Source organism: Plectropomus leopardus, chromosome 1 (assembly GCF_026936395.1).
Source record: "Plectropomus leopardus strain MGB_pleo_1.0 chromosome 1, ASM2693639v1, whole genome shotgun sequence".
Lineage (NCBI taxonomy): Eukaryota > Metazoa > Chordata > Actinopteri > Perciformes > Serranidae > Plectropomus > Plectropomus leopardus.
In genome coordinates, this window is record NC_142176.1 from 28,694,993 (window position 1) to 28,720,051 (window position 25,059).

General features: G+C 39.0%; 1 protein-coding gene across 4 annotated transcripts in view; it reads left to right on the top strand.

Moving 5' to 3' along the window:
• mdga1 (MAM domain containing glycosylphosphatidylinositol anchor 1) overlaps positions 1–25,059 on the top strand; it is a 237,928-nt gene that overhangs the window by 133,290 nt on the left and 79,579 nt on the right. For all 4 annotated transcript variants that reach the window (XM_088079421.1, XM_088079422.1, XM_042486927.2 and 1 more), the window contains exons 5-6: positions 19,825–20,021; positions 21,426–21,558. In XM_088079421.1, the coding sequence (XP_087935547.1) occupies positions 19,825–20,021; positions 21,426–21,558 (330 nt within the window). The remainder of the gene's footprint in view (positions 1–19,824; positions 20,022–21,425; positions 21,559–25,059) is intronic.

The following is a 25,059-nucleotide window of genomic DNA, read 5'->3' on the forward strand; positions in this document are numbered from 1 at the left end:
ATCTCTACTGTCAAACCTGTCTTTATTTGTCATGAAGCGCACACCCCCTTTCTTTCTCTTGCCAGAGTCTTCTGATTTGTTTGATTGGCACAGAGAAAAAGAGTCGCTTTGTTGAATGTTGTCTGGTATTCCAGGATTTAGCCAACGTACATAATTGCATATGACTGTTCCAAACCAGCAAGGTAGCAACCATTAGCCAGTTAGCAAACTTATGGATGCAAGACACTCATGGATGCAGTCAAGACAGCAACATTAACGCAAACATGTGAGGGTCCCCCACAGCTAACCCTGATTGTGCCCTTTTACTGCAGCACAGAGCAGGCTATTTTTAGCCTGCTTGAGGATACTTACCATTTCAAATGCACAACAAAATTAAACAGAGCATTTTAGAACAGTGAACACTGATTACACGCTAAACTCTAGCCTTTTGAGAGGGCTAAATGCTGGAGCTTTTTAACATTACAAACTATAAAGTATCACGATTGCTGTCAAGCTGTTTGAGGCACACAGGGCTCTCTCTCACCTGACGCTGAAGCTCCAAGGCGCACAGTGGTCTTTCTCTCTTCTGATGCTGACACTACTGAGGTGTTTCCCACATCTTTAATGTATTCTTCCTGTTAGTCTTTACAATCAGAAAGTCATGCTTCATCCTCACTGACCTCACTGATGCCTACTAAATCTTCCTCATTGATGTACGAACGAAACACAGAAAACCTACAAATAGTTTTTTTCAATTTTTCTTTTATTTTTCACCAACATTGGTTCTGAAAATGCAAACAATATAATGAAATGCATCCTACAGTATGTAGTTGTAATGTTTTGGGAATTGTTTAGACGGAGGGGGGCCTTTGGGGTTATTCTTGAGGGGCCACAGTCAAAATTAGAAAACGGCTACAACCCTTCAGCTGCTTGACCTGGATGGAGTGATCTGATCTCAAATGGATCTTATGTGGAAAAGAAATATTAATATCATATTAATTAATATCATATATATATATATATATGTGTATATATATATAAGATCTGGATATGATGCAAAGTGTAAGCTTTAGAGAGCTGTGGATGGTTGCATGCTTGGATGTTTGAGATTGTGTTGGTAGTCTTGGTGTTGGGGAGTTAATGGTTCTTATAATCTAAAAGGACACCAGCTTGAATATTAAATACCATTTTGAAAGCAGCAGATGGTGATATGGTTTACTAGTTTCAGAGATTTAAATATTGACAGGCACTGCTCTAAGACACCTTTTATTGTAACTACAGCCGCGTTTATATGACTCTGTATTGAACTGTATTGATTCACCTCTGACAGGCTGAGTGCGAGCAGCTTAAAAAACAGCCCGCAATCGTCGTGCAGACACTATAGTAATTAGCTCGGTGCCATTTCCTCAATAAACTGTGTGACATAAAGTGTAAAAAAAGAACAGTAACGCTAGCTCCCATTAAGAATGTTAAGGTAAACCGTCTGCCTCAGCTTCTGGATAAAAGTTCAATGCAATAACAGTGTTTTCATTTGCAAAAATGTTAACCTTTGCAGCAATTTGATGCACAGCTGCTATAGAAAATTGATTAGAATTGTTGTAACTTTGTCTAGTAGCTGTTATAGAGGTCCTTCACTCAGGCACTATTGAGAGGGACTACTACAATAGCTAATGTTGATATCAATTTAGCCTACAGCAAGCATAGAATTGGGAAGACAATCACCACTGTATCACAGAACTAATGAGGTCATTTTAACACAGCCTTATCAAAGGTCCCCAATTAGTGCGACTTGAGAAGTTTCATGGTTTGCTTGCAAATCAGCTGTATTTGTCAGGACAGATGGATGAGCAGATGGAGGTGATGAGCACAAACCACAATCAGCCTGCCATTACTTCCCAGACATATGCTTAATATGACATGTTACAATTACACTGTCACAACGGAGCCTCATTTATCCAAATTTCAGGCACCATCTAGTTGTGTCACATTGCTTCAACACAGCAGCATCTAACAGATCCAAATTCTGGATTTTGGTTAGATCACGCCAATGGCCTCTCTGAATAGTTCTTAAGAAATTGTAATCGCACTGTGTGAAATATTTCAAGATTTCAAGAGAGAGAAATTTTCTGCTTTCGGCTCCAACAAACTCCACAGATATCTGCTTAAACAATACATTATCATAGACATGCATTTCAGTTTCCACTGATGCACAAACCCTGAACCCCAGTCACGTATGTTGGAGGAAGTATTTGATGTCCTTTCGTTTTAAACAAATGTCAGTTAATATATAGGTGGGCCCAATGACACACAAGGCTACGTTTCATACTGAAAGAGGCCATCTACAACAAGGCTTCGCTTTGGTCCAACCACTGCTGTATAATGGATGTATTTTCCACATATTTGAAAGCCTCCCTTTTTATGTATGAAAATAGATACATCCATTTCAAACATTGTAAACATCACAGCCTTCATACTTCTATGCGTCCTTGATAATTGCATTAATACAGGCAATAAATGTTAAAAGTTTCACACAAAAAGAATGAGACATCGGTGGTGTGGGGGTGTGTGATAATGCACTTTTTAATAGGGAAGTGTTGTAGATGGCAGTGGTCTGTGAGACCATTACAGGGATATTTTGCTGATTTTCAACCAGCTTTGTACCACAACAATGCGGGAAGTATGTGTAGATGAACTGTGGTAAACTTTCCTCCATCTAAACAGTGTGTAGATATCCCACCTTCACCCCCCTGGTGAAACTCAGTTTCACTGGGTCCTGGGGCTGTTACTCAAACTACAGGCTGTAATTCTGCAGAGTGCAGACAGAAGGCTCCTTTTGTGTCTGTGTATGTATGTAACATTGAGCATAAATTAACCATTAGAGCCTCCTTTTGTGGAACATGTACACACACACAAGTGGATCAGCACAAAGTTTTGTTTTCTTCTGAAATACGTTGGAGATTCATGTCAAAATGTACCCATCCATATCATAAAGACAACAACTGAGTGACTGCACCCATAGAGTTAGAACAGAGGGAAGATGCCTGATTTTTGACTACAGTTTGGTTGATATATTGTGATGCTGTTTGGTGTTGTGTGTTTGCATCCTTAAAGAAATGTGTAAAATTATGAGGTCTTGATAGAATGAGCTTAAGTGACTGTGTGTCTCCATGCATACACAGACAACCATCTGCTTCCTACCACAATCTCCTTACAGTTTCCTTACCCAGAGTCCCCAGTTATCGAGCGTGGTGAGTCACTGCTAACATGTGACATGGGCTTCCATGACAGTTTGGGGTCGCCCATGTCCCCACCCAGCCACACTCTGGTACTACATCATGGTTAACCCCTTTAAAATCAGAGCACTTTGAAGGCTTTTGTCAAAAAAAAAGTACAGTATGAAGGTATGGGGGAAAAACAGTGAGGTTTGAAGGTGGAGAAAAGGAGAGATGAAGGCAGGTGTAAGGGGATAACATGCATGAGTAAGGAGAAAATGAAGAAAGGTAAGAAGCCTAGCAACACAGTGAAATGTAGAGCACAGCTGATGATTGGTAAAACATACAAAAAAAAAGCGTAATAGAGAGTGGCTGTAAAAGTGTGTGAGCCATTGTGATGTTGAAACCATAACACCATAGCTTCAGACATTAAAAAATGGCCGGGAGGAGTGTGGATTTTTTTTATGGCAGTTCGCCAATGTCTCATACATAGTCAAGTAAGGTAAGGCTTTATATCATTTTGCTGGGTGGAGACAAGATAAGAAAACTGTGTTTTATCGATCAAAAAGGCCGACTGTCAGACATTGATAGAGAGGAATGGGAAATAAAAGAATATATGTGGAGGAGATATCCTGACAGACAGACATAGCCATGTGTAAATGTATTCAATCCACGGGGATAGACTATAATCACAATCTTGATTTTTTCATATTCTAAAATCTATGTTTCCTTTTTATTAGATACATAAATTATCTGTACTGGATTTTGAGGCACCTGATGGGGACTGAAGCATTAGACCACCATTGTGAGTGTGCGCAAACACACACGCACACGGGGTGAAGTATGGTTTGGTTATAAGCTGTCCTGCAGACCATGAGGAGATAAGACCACCCCACTTGTCGACATCGTTTGGCCAGCTTTATCTGGAGTGTTTTTTTTCTCTCTACCTTCCACTTTGTTTTTCCATCCCTTATTTATTGACTCTCTTCTCAACGAAGGTTACACCATGCAGTGTTGGCTTGGAATTATCTTGACCTTACCACAGGCTCTTGTAGCACACGCTGATGTTTTCTCTGAGAAAATAACCATTGCACTGGAATAAAGCATAAATCAAGTGGTTCATGGAGGGTTTCCCGTGTTGCTGCCAACATAAAGAAAGACAGGGAATCATAAAAGAAGGGAACTGAAAGAAAGACAAATGTAAGTGTTGAGACACTTTGCTAAGTATGTGTAATGTGCTTTTCCATGATCAACCGTTGTAGTAAAGTGCTACAGCATGCAACTTTTATGCAGAAAAGAATGACTTATTTTAATAGATTATAGACATATAGATTTACACTGTAGGCCTGGTATAACAACAGCACATATTCATTAGAATCAAATAGATTAGATTACATGCCACATATCCCAACTGTTTTCTTAAGCATAATCCACTTTTGTAAGTCTCTACAGAGATTGCACCATTGATCTTTGCTGAGAGGCATTAATGAGAATCATTTTCATTTCACTCACTTCCCCTGTCATTAAAATGACCTCATGGTTTGCTGATGGCCTTCTGTAAACCCAGTTCAAATGTGATAAAATGGCATTACCATGACGTTGCAGTAATTAAGACGTCCAGCTGTCTTTTCGATATTCTCCAGTCAATATGGCTGATCAGATTTCACCTAGTCCCTTTTCACTCAGCCGTCATCAATTTGCCAGTACTCAGGGCCCCTCCGGGCTAATTATTGACGACGTGTTGGAGTGGGATGAGGCTGAAATAAGCTTTAATTTCAGTGTGCAAGGTGGAGAGAAGGTTTGATTCTTGTCATACATTATTTGTTTAAAGCTGCAGCGGGTCCATTTCTGCTCAGGGTTTGTAGTTAATTTTAAGGATATTAACGATAAATCCTGCACACATGGCTAACTCCCCTGCTGGTAGCTATTCTAAGCAAATGGGACTTCTGTCTGACACCTAACCAGCTACTAGATGGAAATGTGAGGCTATAAAGCAAACAACTGACAGTGAACCTTTCATTTCATTTCCTTTAATATTTTTTACCGCCCTCACAGGTGGGATGGCTGTTCAAATTAGCCACTTCCCCCCGAGCGAAAAACCCCGCTGGGTAGCATCTGTATTCATCAATGCCATAAGGCCAGACCAATTCTAATATTATTTTATGGCAATGGCATTTTTCATCCAGCCAGTCTCCAATAACTTCCAACTTAGAATTTTTATGGCTTTGCTCTTCCTGGCTTTTTTTTTCCCTTTTCAGTGTGTCTCTGAATACTGTTCCTCATTCTTACTCTCATGCTCACTCACTCTCAGTCTCTCTCTCTCTCTCAGTCACTCTCAGTCTCAAAATCTCTACTCTTACTATCTCTTTCACGATTGACTCGTTCTGTGGTTTTTGACCATTTCCTCTGCTTTCCTCTTCCTCCCTTACTTTCTTCCTCTCACATCTTCAGTTTTTCATTTATGGCCAGCTGCAGCAAGCCTGGTAATGAAGGCAGTGTTATAAAGTATGGGAGGTGCCTCCGGGCAGGCTCAAAGCCTGTGTATCGGCAGATAGAAAAATTGAAATAGGATGAGGATGAAGACAGAGGGGCAGAGAGGAGAGGATTAGATGGCCATGAAACATAGAAAGATCCAAGATTAGACAAATGTAGAAAAATATAACAGGAACAAAGAAAGCTGGTATGGGAGTGTCTTTCTATTCTGTAACATGTGCTAGAAATAAAGAGAAAAAGAGTGAATATATTTTTCTGAAAAATGTCTAATCAATGGAGCAAATAAACAGATATCTCCTTAGGAAGTATTTATTTAACCCTGATCTTTTTTTTATCAGTTGCTAGAAAGAGATGTCTCTTTACTTGTGAGGAAAGATACAGCTTGGAAAGAACAGAGCGTGAAAGAGTGATTGGAGTCTGAGTTTGCAGAGACTGAGAAATAAAGCGAAATAAGATACAAAGAATAATAAAAAGTGATGGAGGGGAGGGACTTGGCTATGAAAGGGCTACTCACTGGTTTTTGATCACTGCAGAGTAATGCACTTCACTTGGGTATTTGGTGACATATTACATGCTCTACGTACACACATAGAAATTATATGGTGCTGACTGTAACAATCCATTCAATTAAACATAACACACCTAATTAAACTAACTAAAGAAGGTATAGAAGCCATGTTTTTTTTTCTCACACTGGAGAAAAGTTGTTGTTGTTTCTTTTTCATCTGGTGCACATATAGAAAAGGAGTAATATGAAGCTTTTAACCTCAGTCCAAAGTGAATTATAGCAAGTGAATAATGTAGCATTTTCACTCCCTGACCCAAAATCTGTTCACAAAAACTTTTGCAGGAGCTTCAGCTGGGGAAAATAATCTTTAGAAAAAGTAGGGAAGAAAAGAAAAACTGTAAGAGACACAAACAGATAAAAATGTAAAGAAAGCAGCAAATAAACCAGAAAATAAACCCAGCAAAAACCTGAAACAGGTATCCGGTGGGTGCACTACCGCACACACTTGGTGTTAAATTTTGTTAAAAGTGGGCGAGCTCAGCACTTTGCGGGTGCTGGTGGTGGCGAGTGCCACACAAATCAGTTTGGAGAGACAATAACCATCAGAGCCACAGGCAGTGGGGGGTATGCTCTCTCTCAAGGTGTTGCCTAATAAGCCCAGTGAAGAGTTTTTGCTGTGGGCAGTTTCTAAAATGACACTTGGAGGATTGTTGGCGGTTCGAAAAGCCATTCTTTGGTTTGAAATAGATCCTTCATGGTGGGGTTTGACTTTTGCAAGAGAGGGAATGTGTCCTTTTTGGAAGGTGACACACACGTAAATCTTCCCAGACTCTCTCTCTCTCTCTCTTTTGTTATTGTTGGTACCAGTTTGAACAAACCAAGTAATTGCCTGATATGTGACAAAATGTGAGCACACTAGACATTTCTATCCCAAAAGACACACAATTAAACCTGTAACAGCAAACGCAACAACACTGACTTGCAAAGATGTTACAACACTAACACACACTAACACTTATGTTAGTGTGTGTGTTTCTATGTGTGTGTTTGTGTGCCATGAGTTGTGAAGGGTGCTTTAAGTAGCTTTTAATTTCATCGTTTCATCAAATATATTTATTTACTCTCACTATGAGTGTTCTTGTATATTGCACCAATAGTATTTCTATATGTCATGTAAATTGAATTGTGCTTTGACACAATCATCTGCTGCTGAGCTCATAACATTGCATTACAGTGAAAAACTGAGATTTCCCTGTGACCTTTGACCCCATAAAGCATTGTGAAGGTCACAAAGGCCACGAGTTAAATTCCCATATATCCAGAATACATAAATTGTTAGCATGACTGCAAAATAGGCGAAATGCATCTGTACCAATTCATTTTTTCCCAAATGGTTCATGAGGGAACATCTAAGATAAGATCTAACACAAATATTATATCACGTGACCTCAAATCTCAGTTGAAACATGATCTACTGTATGTTTGAAGTAACATGAAAGTCAGATTTATGATATCTAAAAGTGCTTTTAATCTCTGTTGTCTCAAAATGTATATGTACATTTCAAGTGCTTAGCTGGGGCTGTTAAATATTTATGGGGAAAGCAGATGGGTTACTGGTGTAATACTTGAGGGCAGTTTGGTCAGATTTCTTATTAGCTGCCGCTGAGGGCTGCTGACCCTTTGACCTGCAGGAGAGATAGTAAAGATATTTGGTAATGCCATTGCTCTATAGATCCTGAAGAACTAACTGTGAGGGGATGACAGTATTGGAAATTGACTGATATTTATAACAAAGGTTGTAAGTATTACTACACATGTAACTGTTACACCTCTATTTATTTTCATAACTTCAATAGTATTTGTATCAATAAGCTATTCACTATCCACTGTTTTTTTTAAATTTTATTTTCTCGAATCACGTTGTTGTACAGCATTGGCTGGGATTCACAACTAAGATAATCTTGTTTTGATAAATTCTTGCTGAGGGTGGAGCTTCCTGAGTTTTAACACAGTTTTTCAAATTTTACTTTTGACTTAAATATTCCTCCTAAAAACAGAAAAACACAGACTAGATATTAGGTAGTTCAGGCAATTATAAATACAGACAATGCACTGCAAATAAAACCATATACATTCTAAATGTTTTTGGGACACTTACTTGTAGGAACAAGTCCATTCATTTGAGAAAAACATTGCCTGTTTTTTTTCTGAATTAACCAGATCATTATGTTTAAACTCTTTATGATGTTTATTGGAAAACACATTCTGATTTTGTTCTGCTTTAAATTTACAAGATAATAATCTTGTAAAGTCTTTAAAAAAAAGCTTTTTTTTTTTCTTTTCAATGGTTTTTTTAATCCATGGCAATTTCTCATGATAGGTAGAGGTAATAATCTTGTTAATCCAGAAACAGCATGATGTATTCAATTTTTCCTCAATTGAATACATTATGCTTCAGTACTGACTCATTAAATTGAAACTGATATAATGGATTTCACAGGTGGTGGATTAGTAAATGGATGGTTTTATTTAGCCACAGAGGATGTGGTCACTTGACAAACCAAAAGCCCACTGGCCCACTCACTGCTTACCTGAGAGTTAAGATCAGTTAAGTATCCTTGTCCTCTACTTAATCGTGACCTCCATAGCTTTGTGTGGTCAGCTCCCCGTATGGCTCTGATGGTGAAACTAGCAAGAACTAAACTAAACTAAACTAAACTAAACTTAACTAAACTAAACTAAACTAAACTTAACTAAACTTAAATTAAATTAAATTAAATTAAATTAAATTAAATTAAATTAAATTAAATTAAATTAAATTAAATTAAAATAGAAAATAATACAAGGAAAGATAAAACCACAGGAACTCTGCTTTAAAAATCCATACTGACTCTCTGTGAGTATGAGGTGGTCAGTACTTCCTGTTATATAACCTCAATACCCTTAAAGTAGGAGATGGAAATGTGACGGCTAGTGTTTTTTTTTTGTGTGTGTGTGTATGGCAACAAGATTTATTTTGAATAAACGAAGATTGATGTTTTTTAGAGTAATGTGATGTTTTACTATCACGTGTCACTCCATGAACTTACTTGAGCATGTATTCAAAGTCAGTGTATCCTCCTACAACAGTTTGCACAATATCACAATGACATGACAATATATGAACAATACTTGGTATGATACCCAAAGAAGTAGTGCACCAAGAAAGAAGTCATGTCCTTAACGTAAAGCTATGTAATTACCATTCAGTTGCATAGGTCAGGTTTGGTAAAAGAAACACGTTCCTTTCCAATGTGTAGGTTATGCACAAATTAACTTCGCATGATTAAGTGGAATATTTATGAATTTTGGTGCTTTTCATGGGAAAGCATATGAACAGTGCAAGAAAACAGACTGATAAAATTTAACGCAGTGTTACAGTTTGTAAAACATCATCTACAATGGCGTGCTTAAGGCCAAGCGCTGAAACTTCTGTGGTGATGAGACCGGTACATTCCAGCACTTTCCAGCCTGTCATTAAATTGGGAGCTCGCAAGCTCTTCTTTATTTATTTGTTGACTGTCTCCTGTTAACCATGAAGACAATGAAAGTGAAGTTGTGCCTGACTATCACTTCAGTACCTGCGCAGGAATCCACAGAGGTGGTCTAGAGTTGTTTTAATAAAGGCATTGTGCAGATTGCCCCAGAGTTTGGTGTTGGTCCCGCACCACAACACAATAAAACACAAGCAATTTGATCGTTCTAAGAGCAGCAACAGTCTCTACCACTGTGTTCCTATATGTGGTTTCCATATGCTTTATTGTTGTGCTCCAGAGTGCCCTGCATGCCACAGAGTTAATTAAATATACAGCAGGCCACGGGCACTACAGATGTGTGCCTGGTTGTGTATGTATTTGTGTGCATGATAGACACTGGCACTGACACAAGTGTAACAGGAATGTCTCTTGCCACAGTTAAGGAGCAGATACATATGACTCTAGATGTCATCATGCTGTTTTCTTAAACCTGGCATCAAAACAGTGCTCACAGTCACACAGTGCTGCATGGAGCCCAGCTGTTACACCGTGACCCAGGCATTCATATGACCACAGAAGAAGTAAGAAGGGCATCCTTTATCCACTCTGCTCCCCATAGATCACTTCAGAAGGCACTTACAGGGACACGGAAGGACTTTCTTGTTTTTGCCCTCAGGGGCTGCAGCGAGGGAACTGAGATTCATGTGTTATTTTGGCCCTGATGTGTGTGTATTTGTTTTTGAGTGCATATGTGTGCGTATGCATATATGTGTGCGTCTGTATTATTGCATAACAGTGTCCAAGTTTTCATGTGTGTTTTTGTGTGTTTGTGTTACCTTAGCCTGGAGGCTGATTGACTGAACTATGCCTCTTTGTCCCTTAACACCCTCTTTGCTGTCACCGCTGCTGTGCAGCTACACTGTCGCACTCAGGGTAAATAACCGTGCCCAAATTAGTCTTTTTATGGCCTAAAATAATAGAGTCACACCATCATGAATGTTTAATACCATTTCACAGGCTCTCTGCTGACAAAAGCATAATTAAGGCTTGTACATAACGCGCTGGCTCGACGAAAATGCGCCATTTTCAGCAAATTCATGAGTGTTAGTTTGGGAGAAGACTCACTGTGTAATTCTTCTTAACAGAGTCTCTTGTGCCCTGCTGTTAGCCTAACAATACGAGGTGTAACACGAGATGCTGTGTAATCATAGGTGGACTGCAGTATGGTTTATTTTCTTTGTAGTTATCAGGAAAGTTAAAGGGCTTTATTTTATTTTAGTGAAGAGTCAGTTTTGCTACAATAAGGCAACTAATGTAAAAAAAAAAAAAAGTATATATATATATATATATATATATATATGTATGTATATGTTGTGACCTCATAAAATATGATTTTGGCCATTACTGGAGAAATCTTAAGCTAATTCCAACAAGATTTCACACAAATATCAAAAATGACAAAGTGCTGGCATTTTATATCCAAACCATTTTATATCAGCTTTGCTGTCACATCATAATGTTCTGCAGAATTCCCTTTTTTTCTGGCCATTAGTGGATGTCATAAATCAGCAACATAAGGTAAGACATTTGATCTGATGCTGAATTTATGACACTAATTTTATGTTCTGATTTTACAGATCTTCTGTGCTGCCAAGGGGAGGATGTGTGAAGCATCCATGTTTTAGAATATGCAGCGTCTTAGCAGCAACATCCAAATTTAAGCATTGTCACCAGACAGACGTGGATCTAAACTGTAACTTAGTCCCAGCTCCATTCTTCTCTGTAGCCCTTTTTACGCAGAGATTGCGCTATAGTGCAGATATAAAGTCCTCTCATTATGCCACCATTTTTACATAGAACCAAACATCGGCAACATTATGCTGCCCTGCTATGTGATTTTTAGCATGCTGGCATCCCAGAAGCATAAATGGCATGACTGGCGTGACATGGACCTCAACAGCCTCCACCATTAGTGTGACACATAACATACGTGTTTGCGGCGTTATTTAAAAAATAGCAATGGCAGAATTTGCTAATAACAATCATTTACCATCTCTGTTAGTACATGGTAGCTGATCTCATCGTCTGCTCAAATGGAAACCTCATTGTCTCCCCAACTTGTAGATGTTTTCAGCCACTGCTCTTCCTTCTTGAGTTTGCTGCTAGGTGCTTTTTACATCTTCCTGCGGTAGATCGCACACATAACAAGTCGTCGTTACGTGCCTGCTGGCTGTCCCTTTTAGACAAACGTTGATTTTGGCACTGTTATTACCACCGCTGCCAGCTTAAATACAAGACAGCTCTGTCCCACCATTCTGTGATTTTACCTTTTATAAAGAACAGCAAGGCAGAATAACAGCGTTACATTCCCGCTTTGAGTAAGCAATTTAAAGGGAGCTTATGTCTCTTTTGAGTAAACTCTGGTTTAATTTTTTCTTTTTGCAAAAGGCCCAGTGCATAAATCACATTGCTGATGTTAATTGCATTGGGCATGTAGAATGTAGATCTAATTCTTTTGATTGTATACAAAGATATTAATAATAATGACAAAGTCTCATCACAGTTACATCATTAGTTTTCTTGCTTGATGTGTAACATCAATAAAGAGAGTGCGGCACACAGACCCATAATTAGTGAGGTTAAAAAATGCAAAAGACCAGTGATTTCTGTCTTTATACATAAAAAACCGAGAGGAGAAAATCTGCCTAAATCAATCTTTACTTCTCAACATTGCATTTTAAACACAGGCAATGTTCTCGTTATTTCGAAATGTGGGCCTCGTGCATGTTTTATGTCCTCTTTAAGGCGATGTCTATGAGCAGAATGCTGAATAATTGACGAGACGCGAAGCTGGATCAAACGGCAAGTCTGCTTCTGTTTGTGCCTCTCTGTATGCACAGGCTGTTCTCTGTGTGTGAGTGTGTGCATGCATGAGTGTTTGTGTGGTAGATAGCCTATAGGACTGTGTGTTCAACTTGTGTGTCTGTATGTGAGTGTGCAAAAGATAAAAAAGAGTCAGACAGAGTTTTCTGTTTTTTTCTGTAGTGGGTGTGATGATCACTTATTACTGCAGACTGAAATAGGTTTGGACTTTCTATCATAGAAATAGCTGTTTTTACATAAAGAACTCAGTGGGTTTTTGTGGACTTTTCAACTGTGATGAAGCGGTTTTGATTACATCCAAATGTCTGTCACATTATCGCCCATGAGGAAGCACTGCCTTTGTTGTCTTTATCACAAAATCTGTGTTTATCTTTATTAATTTTTCTGAATTTATTTCTCATCAGTCAACTATCACTTTAACCATCCATGTTCAAACTCACTGATAATGGGAATATTTTGGCTGCGTATTTACATCTCTGTATATCCCCAAAGATGATAAATCTCTGCATCTTATGTATCGTGGCAGTGAAGAAAACCAGGTGCTTTTGATTTTTGAGACATTTTATTGATTTAGATTTAAATCTGATTGACTTCCAATGACATCCGTTATTCAGAAAGTTATTCAGAAATAACCAAGTTTAAAGCACTTATTTTCAGTGTTTTTTTTTATTTTTAATTTTATGTATGGCAAGTCTTTCGAATGGCCTGCCACTTTGATCCAGACTAAAATATCTCAACAGCTATTGAACAGATTACCATGAACTTTTGCCGAGGCAGTCTTGTCCCCCTCAGGATACAATAATTTTGGTGATCATTTGACTTTTCATCTAGTGCCATCATCGAGTCATAGTTGTAATATGTTGTATATTTTGCTTAAGACCAAATTTCTGCAAAACCTCAGCTGTACTTTATGTTATGTGCTAACTGACAAACGTTGGCATGCTAGTATGCTAAATTAAACAGGAAACATGGTAAAGATTTGCTTTAGCATTGTCAGCGTGGCTCATTAACATGCAGATGTTAGTGCCTAGTGTAAAGCACGGCTATGCCAAAGTACAGGTTTACAGAGTCGCTGGCATGGCTGGAGACTCTTGAGGTACATCCCAATTCTTTTAATGACATCCACAAATTGAGGAAATATGAGATATTTATAGAAATGAGACACTCTTTTCTCTAAACTGTCCTCTAATGCAACGTAAATTTCTCGATTTCTCAGCTGTCAGCTGCCTTTGGGTTCTGTAGCATTCTGAATTTATATGTTCATATTAAACACATCAGCCACAAAATTCTTGACCAGCCCTGTGCTCAGCGTCAGAACTAAAGCTGTGCAGCAGCACCTATTCACCTGTTTTTTCTGTGTCGAATAAGAAAAGCTTTTTGTATCTCATTCGTTTAGCAAGAATACAGCTTGGCTTGGTCTCCCTCTCTCTCTTTTTGTCTATCTTATATACAGTTTCTTTCCTGCTCATTATCTCACAAAGTCATAATGGATTCTTTAGTGAATCACAATTACAGTTCTGTTTACTGAGGATAATAAACTTTGTGCTCTGTGTTGTACAATAGATACTAGCTCATATAATCACATCCCCTCACCCAACCATGAGCACACACACAAACACACACATGCACCACACCACACCACACCTTATTCTCCTCCATTGCACGCTCACACTCAATTGAACCTGTCATCTTCTCTTTGGTCCCCTAATGGCCGTCTACTCCTGGAGAGCTATTAGAGTACAGGACATGTTATTGGAAATCAAAGAGGATTTGGAGTCCAGGGCGTCCTCCTGCAGGGGAAAGCACCCAGCAGAGGTCAACTTGTTACAAAAACACACTCGGTCAACCCTGACCGCTCAGATGGATTGCTTCTGAGTAAATCTCTGTTTCCATCATTGCCATGGTTACTACAGTTATTTCAGGGCGATTTTTGAGGTGTGATTGCGAGTAACTGATGGCATGCAGACATATTACCAGGAGACTAAAGAAGATACTGTGCATTCATTTGTATGACTGTCTGAAGCTAAATCAAGGCCTTTTTTCTTCCACATTGTCACTCAAGATTTAATCTACTTTTCAGAGTTAAGGGGTTTAGAACAAGTCATGAAACCATTTTAAAGTACGTCAGATAAACTCTTTGAATGGTCTGATGGTCAGTACAGGAGAAAAAGTGCTTCCTCTCCTTGCTGGGTTTTCCATTTTCTAGCAGCGTTCTCACTTGATGTCTGTGACAACTTGTAATTCTGATCACTGTTCTGATCATGGAATTCTTCAGATAACAAGCAAACAAAGTCTGTACAGGAGTGCTAGTAAGTTCACCCTGAAATTAGTATTTAAACAACAAACACAATTTTCAAGTGCAAACATAATTGGAATACCTGACCAAAATTGAACTCAGTCCGACCCTTCAGGGAATACCTCGAACAAGTTGGTAATATTGAAGCACTCGCTGCCATATAAGAGGGTTTCCTGCATCATTTTTTAATATAATTGGGATGAACTGGGACCTGAGAATAATTTTGAGCGAATAGAAGTAAAAGACTCAACAGTGTTTGTCTCTAATGATAAAGGAATTTCATTAAGAAGCAGCTGGTCTAACAGGATCTGGTTGCCTGATCAAAACTGTATAAATCACAGTGTTGGATTGCCCTGTTTGAATTCATTTGTGTCAACCAGATAAGACTGCATCCTAGAGATATGCCTTTTTTCTTCTTTTTTTTAATCAAAAAAAAAATTAATGAAACAATGTTAAATTTACTCACAAAGTTTGATTTTAACTGAGGTATTTGCCATTATGTCAGTGTTAAAGTGCTAAAACGCCAGCAGATGAAGTTTTTGTAGACAGTTTTCTAGTTTCCAGCTGCTGTCTGTTTGTGCTGTTTAAATTTATGTTGATAACAACCAAGTAACTAAGGCGAACTCTACATCTGTGACCTTGTTGATCTGAATCCAGTTTGGTGCTTTCATAGAAAAATCGTCATTATTATATTAGAAGTAAGAAAAAAGTACTTGTTTTCTTTATTAAAAGACAGCTCTGCCCCCTTAATACCCAAATCAAGAGTTTAAAACGAGATATAATCCAGAACAAACATGCAAAGACTTGTCTTGGAGGACAGACATAAATCTGTATAGATAGTAGATATTAGCCATCTGAGGTCAGGTCATTTTATTACATAGTATTAACTTTATACAAGATTCGTGATTTTGTGCCTTCTCCGTGTATCTGTCTAAGCTAAGGGCCGCACTCCAAGGGAGAGCTAAAATGTCTTCATGTCAGCACCACTGTGTGGTGTCTGTGTGGGAAGCAATGCCAGACCCTCAGTCCAGCTTGTAATTTGAAAGCGTAGATGTACATTAAAAGCTGTGGCTAACAAAAGCAGTGCAGTGCAATTGATCTAAACTGTGTGCAAAGGCAGGACGTTGGGGAAATCAGAAGCTTCATTAAAGTTTCATATTGTATTTCTGTACACTTGCAGTTTCATCTTGTGTCTCTGTTTACTTAAGGGCCCAAACTGAATAAAGTTAGACTCACCCTGGGAGCTTGGATTGTAAAAGCTTTAACAACACAACTGCTGTCTGAAAAAAATAGCAGTAAAAGTATTGTCATTTTTTTACCATGACCACAGTGAAGGAGTTTTGAAATGTGAGGGCAGCAGGAACTTTTTTTGTGTGTGTTCCACCAACATATCTGTTATATCTCCAACAGGCGTTGGCCTTGGTCGCGTACGTGTGTGTGTGTGTCCGTCCGTCTGTTAGTCTGTCTGTTCGTAGCTAATCTCACATGGTAATGGACCCATCAGCCTTATATTTGTCTGCGTATTTCTGAATGTATGCTCAAGGACCTCTCATGGTTACGATGATTCACAGTTTTTACAACATTTTTAATGAAATTCTGTTTTCTAGTGCCCCGACCTCCTTGTTCCCCACACACATGCTCTTAGTACACGTAGGTACGTAGGTTTAATATTAGTTTAGTATTTGCACTGCACAAATATACTTGATTGAGTTGATACTGGCAGTGTAAGTAAATTATGTTTTCCAATATTTGCTATTAATATGTTATTTATGATATATATGAGGATACACAGTGGACACCTGATTGACTCAAGAGTGATTGTCTGTTTAAAGTTGTGTGAAGTGCTCGGAAATCTACTCATCTGTATCTGCATCTGTCTGTGTCAATCTGTCACTTTCCACTTTCTTCTCATTCACCACATTCATAGTGTCAGGAAACAGACAGAATGACAGGAGATAGTCACTCTCACTCACTCTCTGACACACGCACATGCACACACACACACATACACACACACAAACTACCAGGGCATTAGTCAGCAAGGATCCCCTCTGCGCTGCAAATGATCTGTGAAAATCATACAGAAATCCTGTGCCAGTCTTGGACAAATTCACGCGCACGCACGCACGCACGCGCGCACACACACACACACACACACACACACACACACACACACACACACACACACTTACACACACACACACACACGCATGCATCCACCTATCCACAAATAGAAATATACAAAGGTGCTTGCTCTTTTGCCAGATCTCTTTCACACACACATGCACATGTGGCAGAACCAAGGGGCAGATATCTTTGATAGGTGCCCAGGTTTGATGGCCTGTTACTGGCAGAGGCTTTTAGAGAGGCTGCTGGTACCTCAGTGTCTGGTTTCCTGCTGGGCCCTTTGTCCCAATCTGTGGGCTGTCGTTTTATAAATGAGGGTGTCCACGGGGAGATGAAAGGAATGGAAACAGGTGAGCACTTCACAGAGCGCAGCGCTGAATCACTGAGAAAATCTCAAATAACAGAGACACAAAAATGCCTCTGTGCATTAGAGAAAGCATTGTATCAGGTCAGACATTATATTAGAAGCTCAAATTTTATTTTTTCTAAATGCTCAAATAACAACTGCATGCATTTCACTCTATTTCACCAAATTTATAAGGATGGATATGTAGAATTTTAACTACAATTATTATATGAACAATATTTGAATAGATAAATATAAAAAATAAAACAAAGCAAGAATGTTTTGGGGGTTTTTTTTACAGTAAAAGCTAATTTTGTGGGGCAACCTCTAGCTCAAAAGGTCAAGTTTGTGCTCTGGCTGAGGTCTTTGCAGTGGCCTAGGTTCGATTACGACCCATGGCCCTTTGCTGTGTGTTGTCCCTCCTCTCTCTCCTTCCTTTCCTGTTTATCTTTGGCTGAACATGTTAGAATAATTATGCTTATTTCTTAAAAAAAAAAAAAAAAAAGAATCATAGGACATTCAACAAACACAATCTTGAGATCCAAAAATACATCACCATAGAAAAAAAACATGTAAAAAAACACAGAAAGCTCATTATTTATTAGAAATCTGTTACCCTTTCCCCCCAAAAAGATCCTATGCTTTCATATTTAACTTTATATACTTAAATCTTTCTAGACAAACATGCTGACGAAAGATGCTGATTTGATTAAGTGGATTTCAAAGCAACTTTGCAGGAATTATCTGTTTTGCTTTTGCATATTAATTATTAATTGCATAGTTTTCTTGCACAGGTATCACAACTAACAGAATACTCAAACAAAAACACGTTAGGTCAAAGCCCCTAACCAAATTTTGCAGCTTTGATTCCTTTTTGTAAACTATTGTGAAGATGATTTGACGAAACATCTGTAGTCACAAGTGTTCACATGAAAGTTTCAGTGTCGTACCCATTCTGACTCACCCTTCTTTCCCCGTCAGATTCAGGCAAGCTTTCTGCACACTGTACCTTGCTTCAAAGCATGCAAGAAATAGTTATATCACATGCTACGAATCAGTAAATCTTTCCATGCCCTTGTGACTCACCTTTCACTTGAAAAATAAAGCTGTAGTGTCATGCAATGCTTGTTTTTTTTATATATTTTTTTTGAGTCACAAAAATCACCTGAATGAGTTCAAGTTGCCTCTGTGTGTTTATGTGCCAGTCTTTTCCCGGAGCTCTAACCTTCAGACTACAAAAGTGCTCTGATGCTGTGCTGAAGCTGCACTCACTAAGATGCTGGTCCAGATGCCAGTGTGAGTGTGCATGCATGCGCACGTGTATGTGACACAGCCCCCGTGTGACAGCTGTGCCCTTTTCAACGGCACTCAAAAATCGAGCATGCTTATCCACACATTGTTTCTCTCAAATGTCTCAACCAAAGATATATTAAATATGAATGCCTCCGTTCTTCCTCTGCCACATTGGCCCTGCAATGCTCCCATCTGAAGAAAAGAACATAGTGGCTGCACTCCCGACTCACCTCTTTTCTACAGTATAGCTTGCACCATGCCTTCTTGAAAGAGTGCAGCAGGTTTGACACAGGGAAAAGGAAGCGAGGGACAGGGGCAGAGAAGAGAAAAAAGGGAAGGAGAGAGGTAAGCTAGAAAGGCAGGATAAGGGGGGGGGGGCTACCCCGCTGTTGGCAGAAATTGTATCCATGATGTTTGAAGTCCGCAACATCCCAATTGGGCTGCAAAGAATTGGGATTACACATGCACACATAGACACAACTCTGCCCTGTAAGAGATAGAGGCACGGAGCGAGGAGGAGGGGATAGAGAGGGAGGGATGGTGATGAGGAGTGAAAGTGGCAGTGAGTTTTGGAGAGATGGCAGAAACCAGGGGAGAGCAGCCTCCATGCTCGTGACAGCAGCTGAAATCCTATCCACTGGAGGAAAAGGGAGAAGGAAAATGTGCAGGGAAACGAGGCAAGAGGAGGGCAAAGAGATAAAACTGACAGAAGTAATATATAAATAATAATGTGTGAGGAAATCACAGCCAGATAGGGAATGGCAAAACACGCAGATTGTTTGGACATTTGTGCTTGTTAGAAGCCATGATCAATAGGCGACTGTTTGGACGGTTTTGGTCAGTGTGGGCGGTAAATTCAGCCAACAAACAGCACTTGTTTGCCCTTATTTACAGTTGTGTCCCAGTTACCAAATCCCATTCCTGCCACACATAATATTGCCAATGTTTTGCACAGAAAACACGATACAAACTGAAGGTTATTTTAATACCGTGTCAAATTTGTGCTTTTATAAACTACCTTGTGGGGTCCTTGCTGGGGTTTTTTTGTGTGTGGGGCAGAATAAGGTGTTATTGAACAAGCTTCTGTAAATGTCATAACTAATATTCTCCCCTTGCAGCAATACATGACTCTTCGTGTTTTTATTTTTTGTGCCTTTTGCTGTGTTTTGCAGACCTTGACACACCTGTTCTGACGGTGCACCAGACCATCAGCGATGTGCGTGGCAGTTACTACCAGGAGAAGACAGTGTTTCTGCGCTGCACCGTCAACTCCAACCCTCCTGCACGATTCATCTGGAAACGTGGGAGCATGCTCATCGAACAGAGCAAGGACAATGGAGTGGACATCTATGAACCGCTTTACACTCAGGTACACATGAACACATACATGGCGCAGACAAGCGGCCAGGTGTGCCGTCACTACCTGCTTTCTGCTCACTTTTTTAAGAAGTGCCTCTGAAAATCATCCCCACTTTATTCTCCTTTACCCTTGTCTTGAGAATTGTTCTCTTCAAATGTCTCTCTTATTTTTATTTAATTTTTCCATCCATGTGTGTCTAATATTAAGAGTTTACATGAATACTGTTAACCCTTTGATGATGGTGAAAAGTTAATGAACACCTTAACAAGACATGACCCAACAATTAGCAAGAAATTAGTGTAAAAGTTATAAGAAAATGATGGAGCAATGATGGAGGTGTGCAAACATTTTTGACACATTTGTTTTGTAAATGTGCAATAATTTGAGCTGAAAAATATGTTCTTGATGTGCAAAGACCTTTACAAACAGTCAATTGTGGACTCCTCAGTTTCAGACTAAATTGTCAATATCAGAGTAAGCCACATAATTGTTGTTTGTACAGTCAGAATAGAAATGGCACTTAGTCAAAGCAGGGGAATTTTACAAACATAATTGCTGCGTAGCAAAACTGCTCCCTTTTTCTCCACTTTTCAAAGCATCAGTCAGCCACACAGCAGTGCCCCTTGAGTTCAATTAGCCGGTAAGCAAAGCTCTTCCCATGGCTGCCTAAGACACTGTTGGCCCATCACCTCCCACTATATCAGACAGACTGTTATACAGTATCAGACTCAAAGTCTTGATCCTAAAAATCATCAGTGATACTCAAAAAGATGTTTGACTTCTTCTGTATGTTCAGCAGAGTGTGTTGAGTATGTCCACATGAGAGCCACAGAGAGGACTTCAGGAGTTGTGAGAGACATTGTTTTATGAATAGTCCGGATGGAGGACAGATGGATTTAGCTTTTATTTTTGGCAATCAGATCACTTTCATTTTCCTAATGGTCTCATGTGAAAGCCATTTGAAATGCATCATTCATATTACTCTATATGTAGATTTGAGATGCTTCAGTTGATAATGAGGGCATGCCAGGCATACTGTGTGTGTGTGTGTGTGTGTGTGTGTGTGTGTGAGTGAGTGAGTGCGTGCGTGTGTGCATGTGTGTGTGTGTGTATGTGTTTGCGTGTGTGTGTGTTTATTTCAGTGTGGCTTTGACCCTGTTTATCACGCTGCAGCTCATCAAAAATTGAAGTCACTTTTATACAAGATTACAACCCAGTTTAGACTCTGAGCTTTCTCATTGATGCAACGTTATGTGTAATGTAGGCCTTTGGAAATGTGGTCATAATGGTTATATGTGTCTCATAAAGATTATGTGGGAGAATGTTTTTTATATCTTTGCATGATGTTGTGTGTGTGTGTGTATGTGTGTGTGTGTGTGTGTGTGTGTGTGTGTGTGTGTTGCATCCTACCAGGGTGAGACCAAGGTGCTGAAGCTGAAAAATCTCCGACCCAAGGACTTTGCTGACTACACGTGCCAGGTGTCTGTCCGCAATGTGTGTAACATCGAAGACAAATCTGTGACCTTCAGGCTGACCAATGCCACATGTGAGTCTTCTGATTGTTTTTTAATTCATACTGAAGACAAACAAATGCTTGTATGTTCACTGACATTTACATGCCTTTACAAAGCCAAGATTTTCTCCTCCAATCTCATTTTCTTGCTTTGACTTCTATACTCTTTTCTTTGATTCTCCCATCTCATCAGACTTTTCTATGCTTGATTGTTGTCTTTCAGCTCAGGAAAATTTTGCTGTCTGTCTCTTTCTCTCACTGTAAAAATGTCTCCCATCTTTACTTGTGTCTGCTTTCGTCCTCTTTATTTTGTCACTTTCTTTAATCTAACTCGTTCTCTGCCTTCCTTTCCTTTCTCTCCGAATTTTACCTCTACCTCTGACTCTCGACTCAGATTTTGCTCTCGTTCCCTCCGTCTCCTCGCCTGCCTCCCAGTGTGCCGTATTGTCTATCTGTCTTGTTTTTCTTTTGCTGAGAGCTCATCTCAAGGCCGTCGGCTGTAATTCAGTTGTCACCCTCCCTGTTATCTCCAATTCACTCTACACAGCTCTGTCCATCTCCACACCACCGCCCAGCAACTCTGTTACTTACGACAACATTGTTGCTGTTGACAACCCTGTCATGTTTGTTACAATCAGACCGATACACCGCAAGGGAAAGCCCTGCACTTTTTTCTAGTGTTTTTTTTCTTTCTTCTTGTCTCATTTTCTAAATGTGAAGGTGGATTGCTTCAAAGTGTTTTAGTGATGTGTTCCACCATCAGTTTTATTGAATTCCTTGTAGTACCATGAGTGCATGAATATAGAAGGTACTTGTTTATGAAACATGCATCCTACATGCTCAAGAACCATTTGAAGATAGGAAGGACTGTTCAGGGTTTCTTATCTTAATCCAGTATTTCTCACAGTCAGACGGTCAGAATGGATAAGCACTGAAAATGTGCTTTAATGTTACATCTAGGTTAGGTTAGAATAGCAGCCTTTTTACCAAAATATAGTGTCTTTAAATCTGCAAACTGGTGCTTAAAATGATTACTACCTTAACAGTTTGACAAAGTGGGACATACATGTATCTGCTTTGTTGCCCTTTGTTAGATTACATGATTGACACTCTCATATCGCTCAGCAAAATATGAAGCTACAGCCAGCAGCCTATTAGTGTTGCTTAACAAAAAGACTGGAAACAGCCTTTCTCATAAATAAATATGTGTATATCTGTATGCTATGGTTGAGCTAAACCGGTTAAATATTAAGAGCCAGAATGGGCCAGTATGCTAAATTTTACCAGGTGTTGCACTTGGAACATAATCACACTGTGTCCCAACAGTTATCTTGCATCTGACTATCATACTGCTTTAAACATCTAACTATCATTTTGCTGTGAACAAAATGAAAATTCTGGTTTCTGTGTTGTCAGAAACCATGTAGATAAGAGCTATGTGCTGGAAATTAGACTGTAGACGAAACCACTGAAAAAAATGGATGAAAACTGGTTTAAGCTCATACAACAGGACCGACAAACACGGAAATCGACCCAACTCTGATGTATGTACATAAGTATCTACAGTATCTATTTAATCAACACGAAATGTGTGTAAACAGAAGGTTGTTCTTGTACATAACCTTAGCAGCTTCATATTTAACAATTTATGAGGTGTCATCGATCTTCTCTTTTAGCTATCGGCAAGAAAGCAAATCAGAATGCCTCTTCAAATGTAAAAATATACCTTTAACATGAAGTTGCCCTTGAGGAAGGCTTTAAACCACGCCTGTTTAGACAGGCAACTCATGTTCTATGCTGTTCAGTTCTCATGGTGGGAATAATGCTAACTCTGGATGTGATGCAGAAAAAGACAATTAGGAAGATATTTCAAGGTTAAAAAAAAATCAGAAATAGTCAGTGGTACAATATGTTTTAATGATGGCCACAAGTCTCCACGACTTTTTACTTTTAGCTTTTATTTATAGACTTTGAACTTAAGGAGAGGTTATCAATTGAGCAATATGGCCTCTTTCAGATAAGAGATAAATGTTCCCAGGAGTCTTCTAAAGTGAGCTGAAGGTGGAGAAGATAAAAAAGAGACTCTGTGATAAAGATAAGAGGAGTGGAAACAGTGTCTGGCATCTCTGAAGACTGAGCATGAGAGAGGGGGGTTGCAAACCAAAAGAAAAAGAGGAGGAAATGAAAGACGCAATGAATGAAACAGAACAGAGAGATGGACACTGCTTGCAGAAATGCTTCACAAAATGGAGTGACACTAATGAATCAGCCTCAGGTGACAGGTGATCAGTTACAGCAGATAACACATATAACTAGAGATGATAAATGATAGATTATAGTAAAAGAGAAATGCTTTTAACACAGTAACCAAAACTGAACAAAAATTGAGATAAGCTAAAAAAAAATAAAGCTAAAACTTTTCTGGACTTTTAAGGTCCAGTGTGTATGATTTAGGTGTATCTATTGGCAGAAATGGTATATTATATTCATATCTATGTTTTAATTAGTTTATGATTACCTGAAAATTAGAGCCGTTGTGTTTTTGTTACCTTAGAATGAGCCATCTATATCTACATACAAAGCAGGTCTTCTTCTGAATCTGTCATGTTTTACAGTTGTCCAGAATGGGCAAACCAAACCCTGGCTCTAGAGCCATAATTTGTGTTTTTTTGCATTTTTGTGTCGGCCAACATGCTGTCCCTACATGCTTGGCACAGGGGACAAGTTTCGGTTCTGTAATCTCACCACTAGATGCTACTAAATCCCACACACTGGACCTTTAAGTCCTGATATTGACCAGCGCTTACTATCTGAGTCATGGTTCTGATTTATTTAAATACATGAATGGCTTTTGAATGTCAAGTCATGTTTTTTTTTCTTTTTTAAATATACATCTAAAACCAAACAGATTTACTGAGTGCTGCGCAAATAAGAGTGAAGGGCACAATAATAGTGAGTAAAATAACATAAATAAGGCATGAATTATATTTAAAAAGGCACAATAACAACATTAACGACAATGGAAAAAATAAAACGTAATATCACAAAACTGAAACAGAATAAAAGTTGTTAGATGAACTTAAAACAATAAAAATGAAAATGTATAAAATTTGAAAATATTAAAACCAGTAAGAGCAACTGAAAGTCACTGAAAACATCCTGAGTATTGTTCCAAAAGTGATACAGGGGGTAATATTTGTTTGAAAGCTGAAGGCCTACAAGTTAGAAGTCCATAGATTTTTTAGATCAGTGCATTGCAGTGTGTCTTATTTTGCAACACAGTCACAAAAACTGTTGTCCAAAATCAACAGGTCAGACGGAAAAACAAACAGGTCTTAATACTCTAGCTGTATGTGATAGGTGTTCTTCACTCTTATTCCCTCTGTCTTCCTGTCCTCCCCTTTTAGACTCCTGTGGTTCAGATCAATTGCATCCCCACAGCTCAGTCAACACACACACACACACACACACACACACACACACACACACACACACACACACAGTCAGTCACCATAACAATAAATGTCTGCTGGT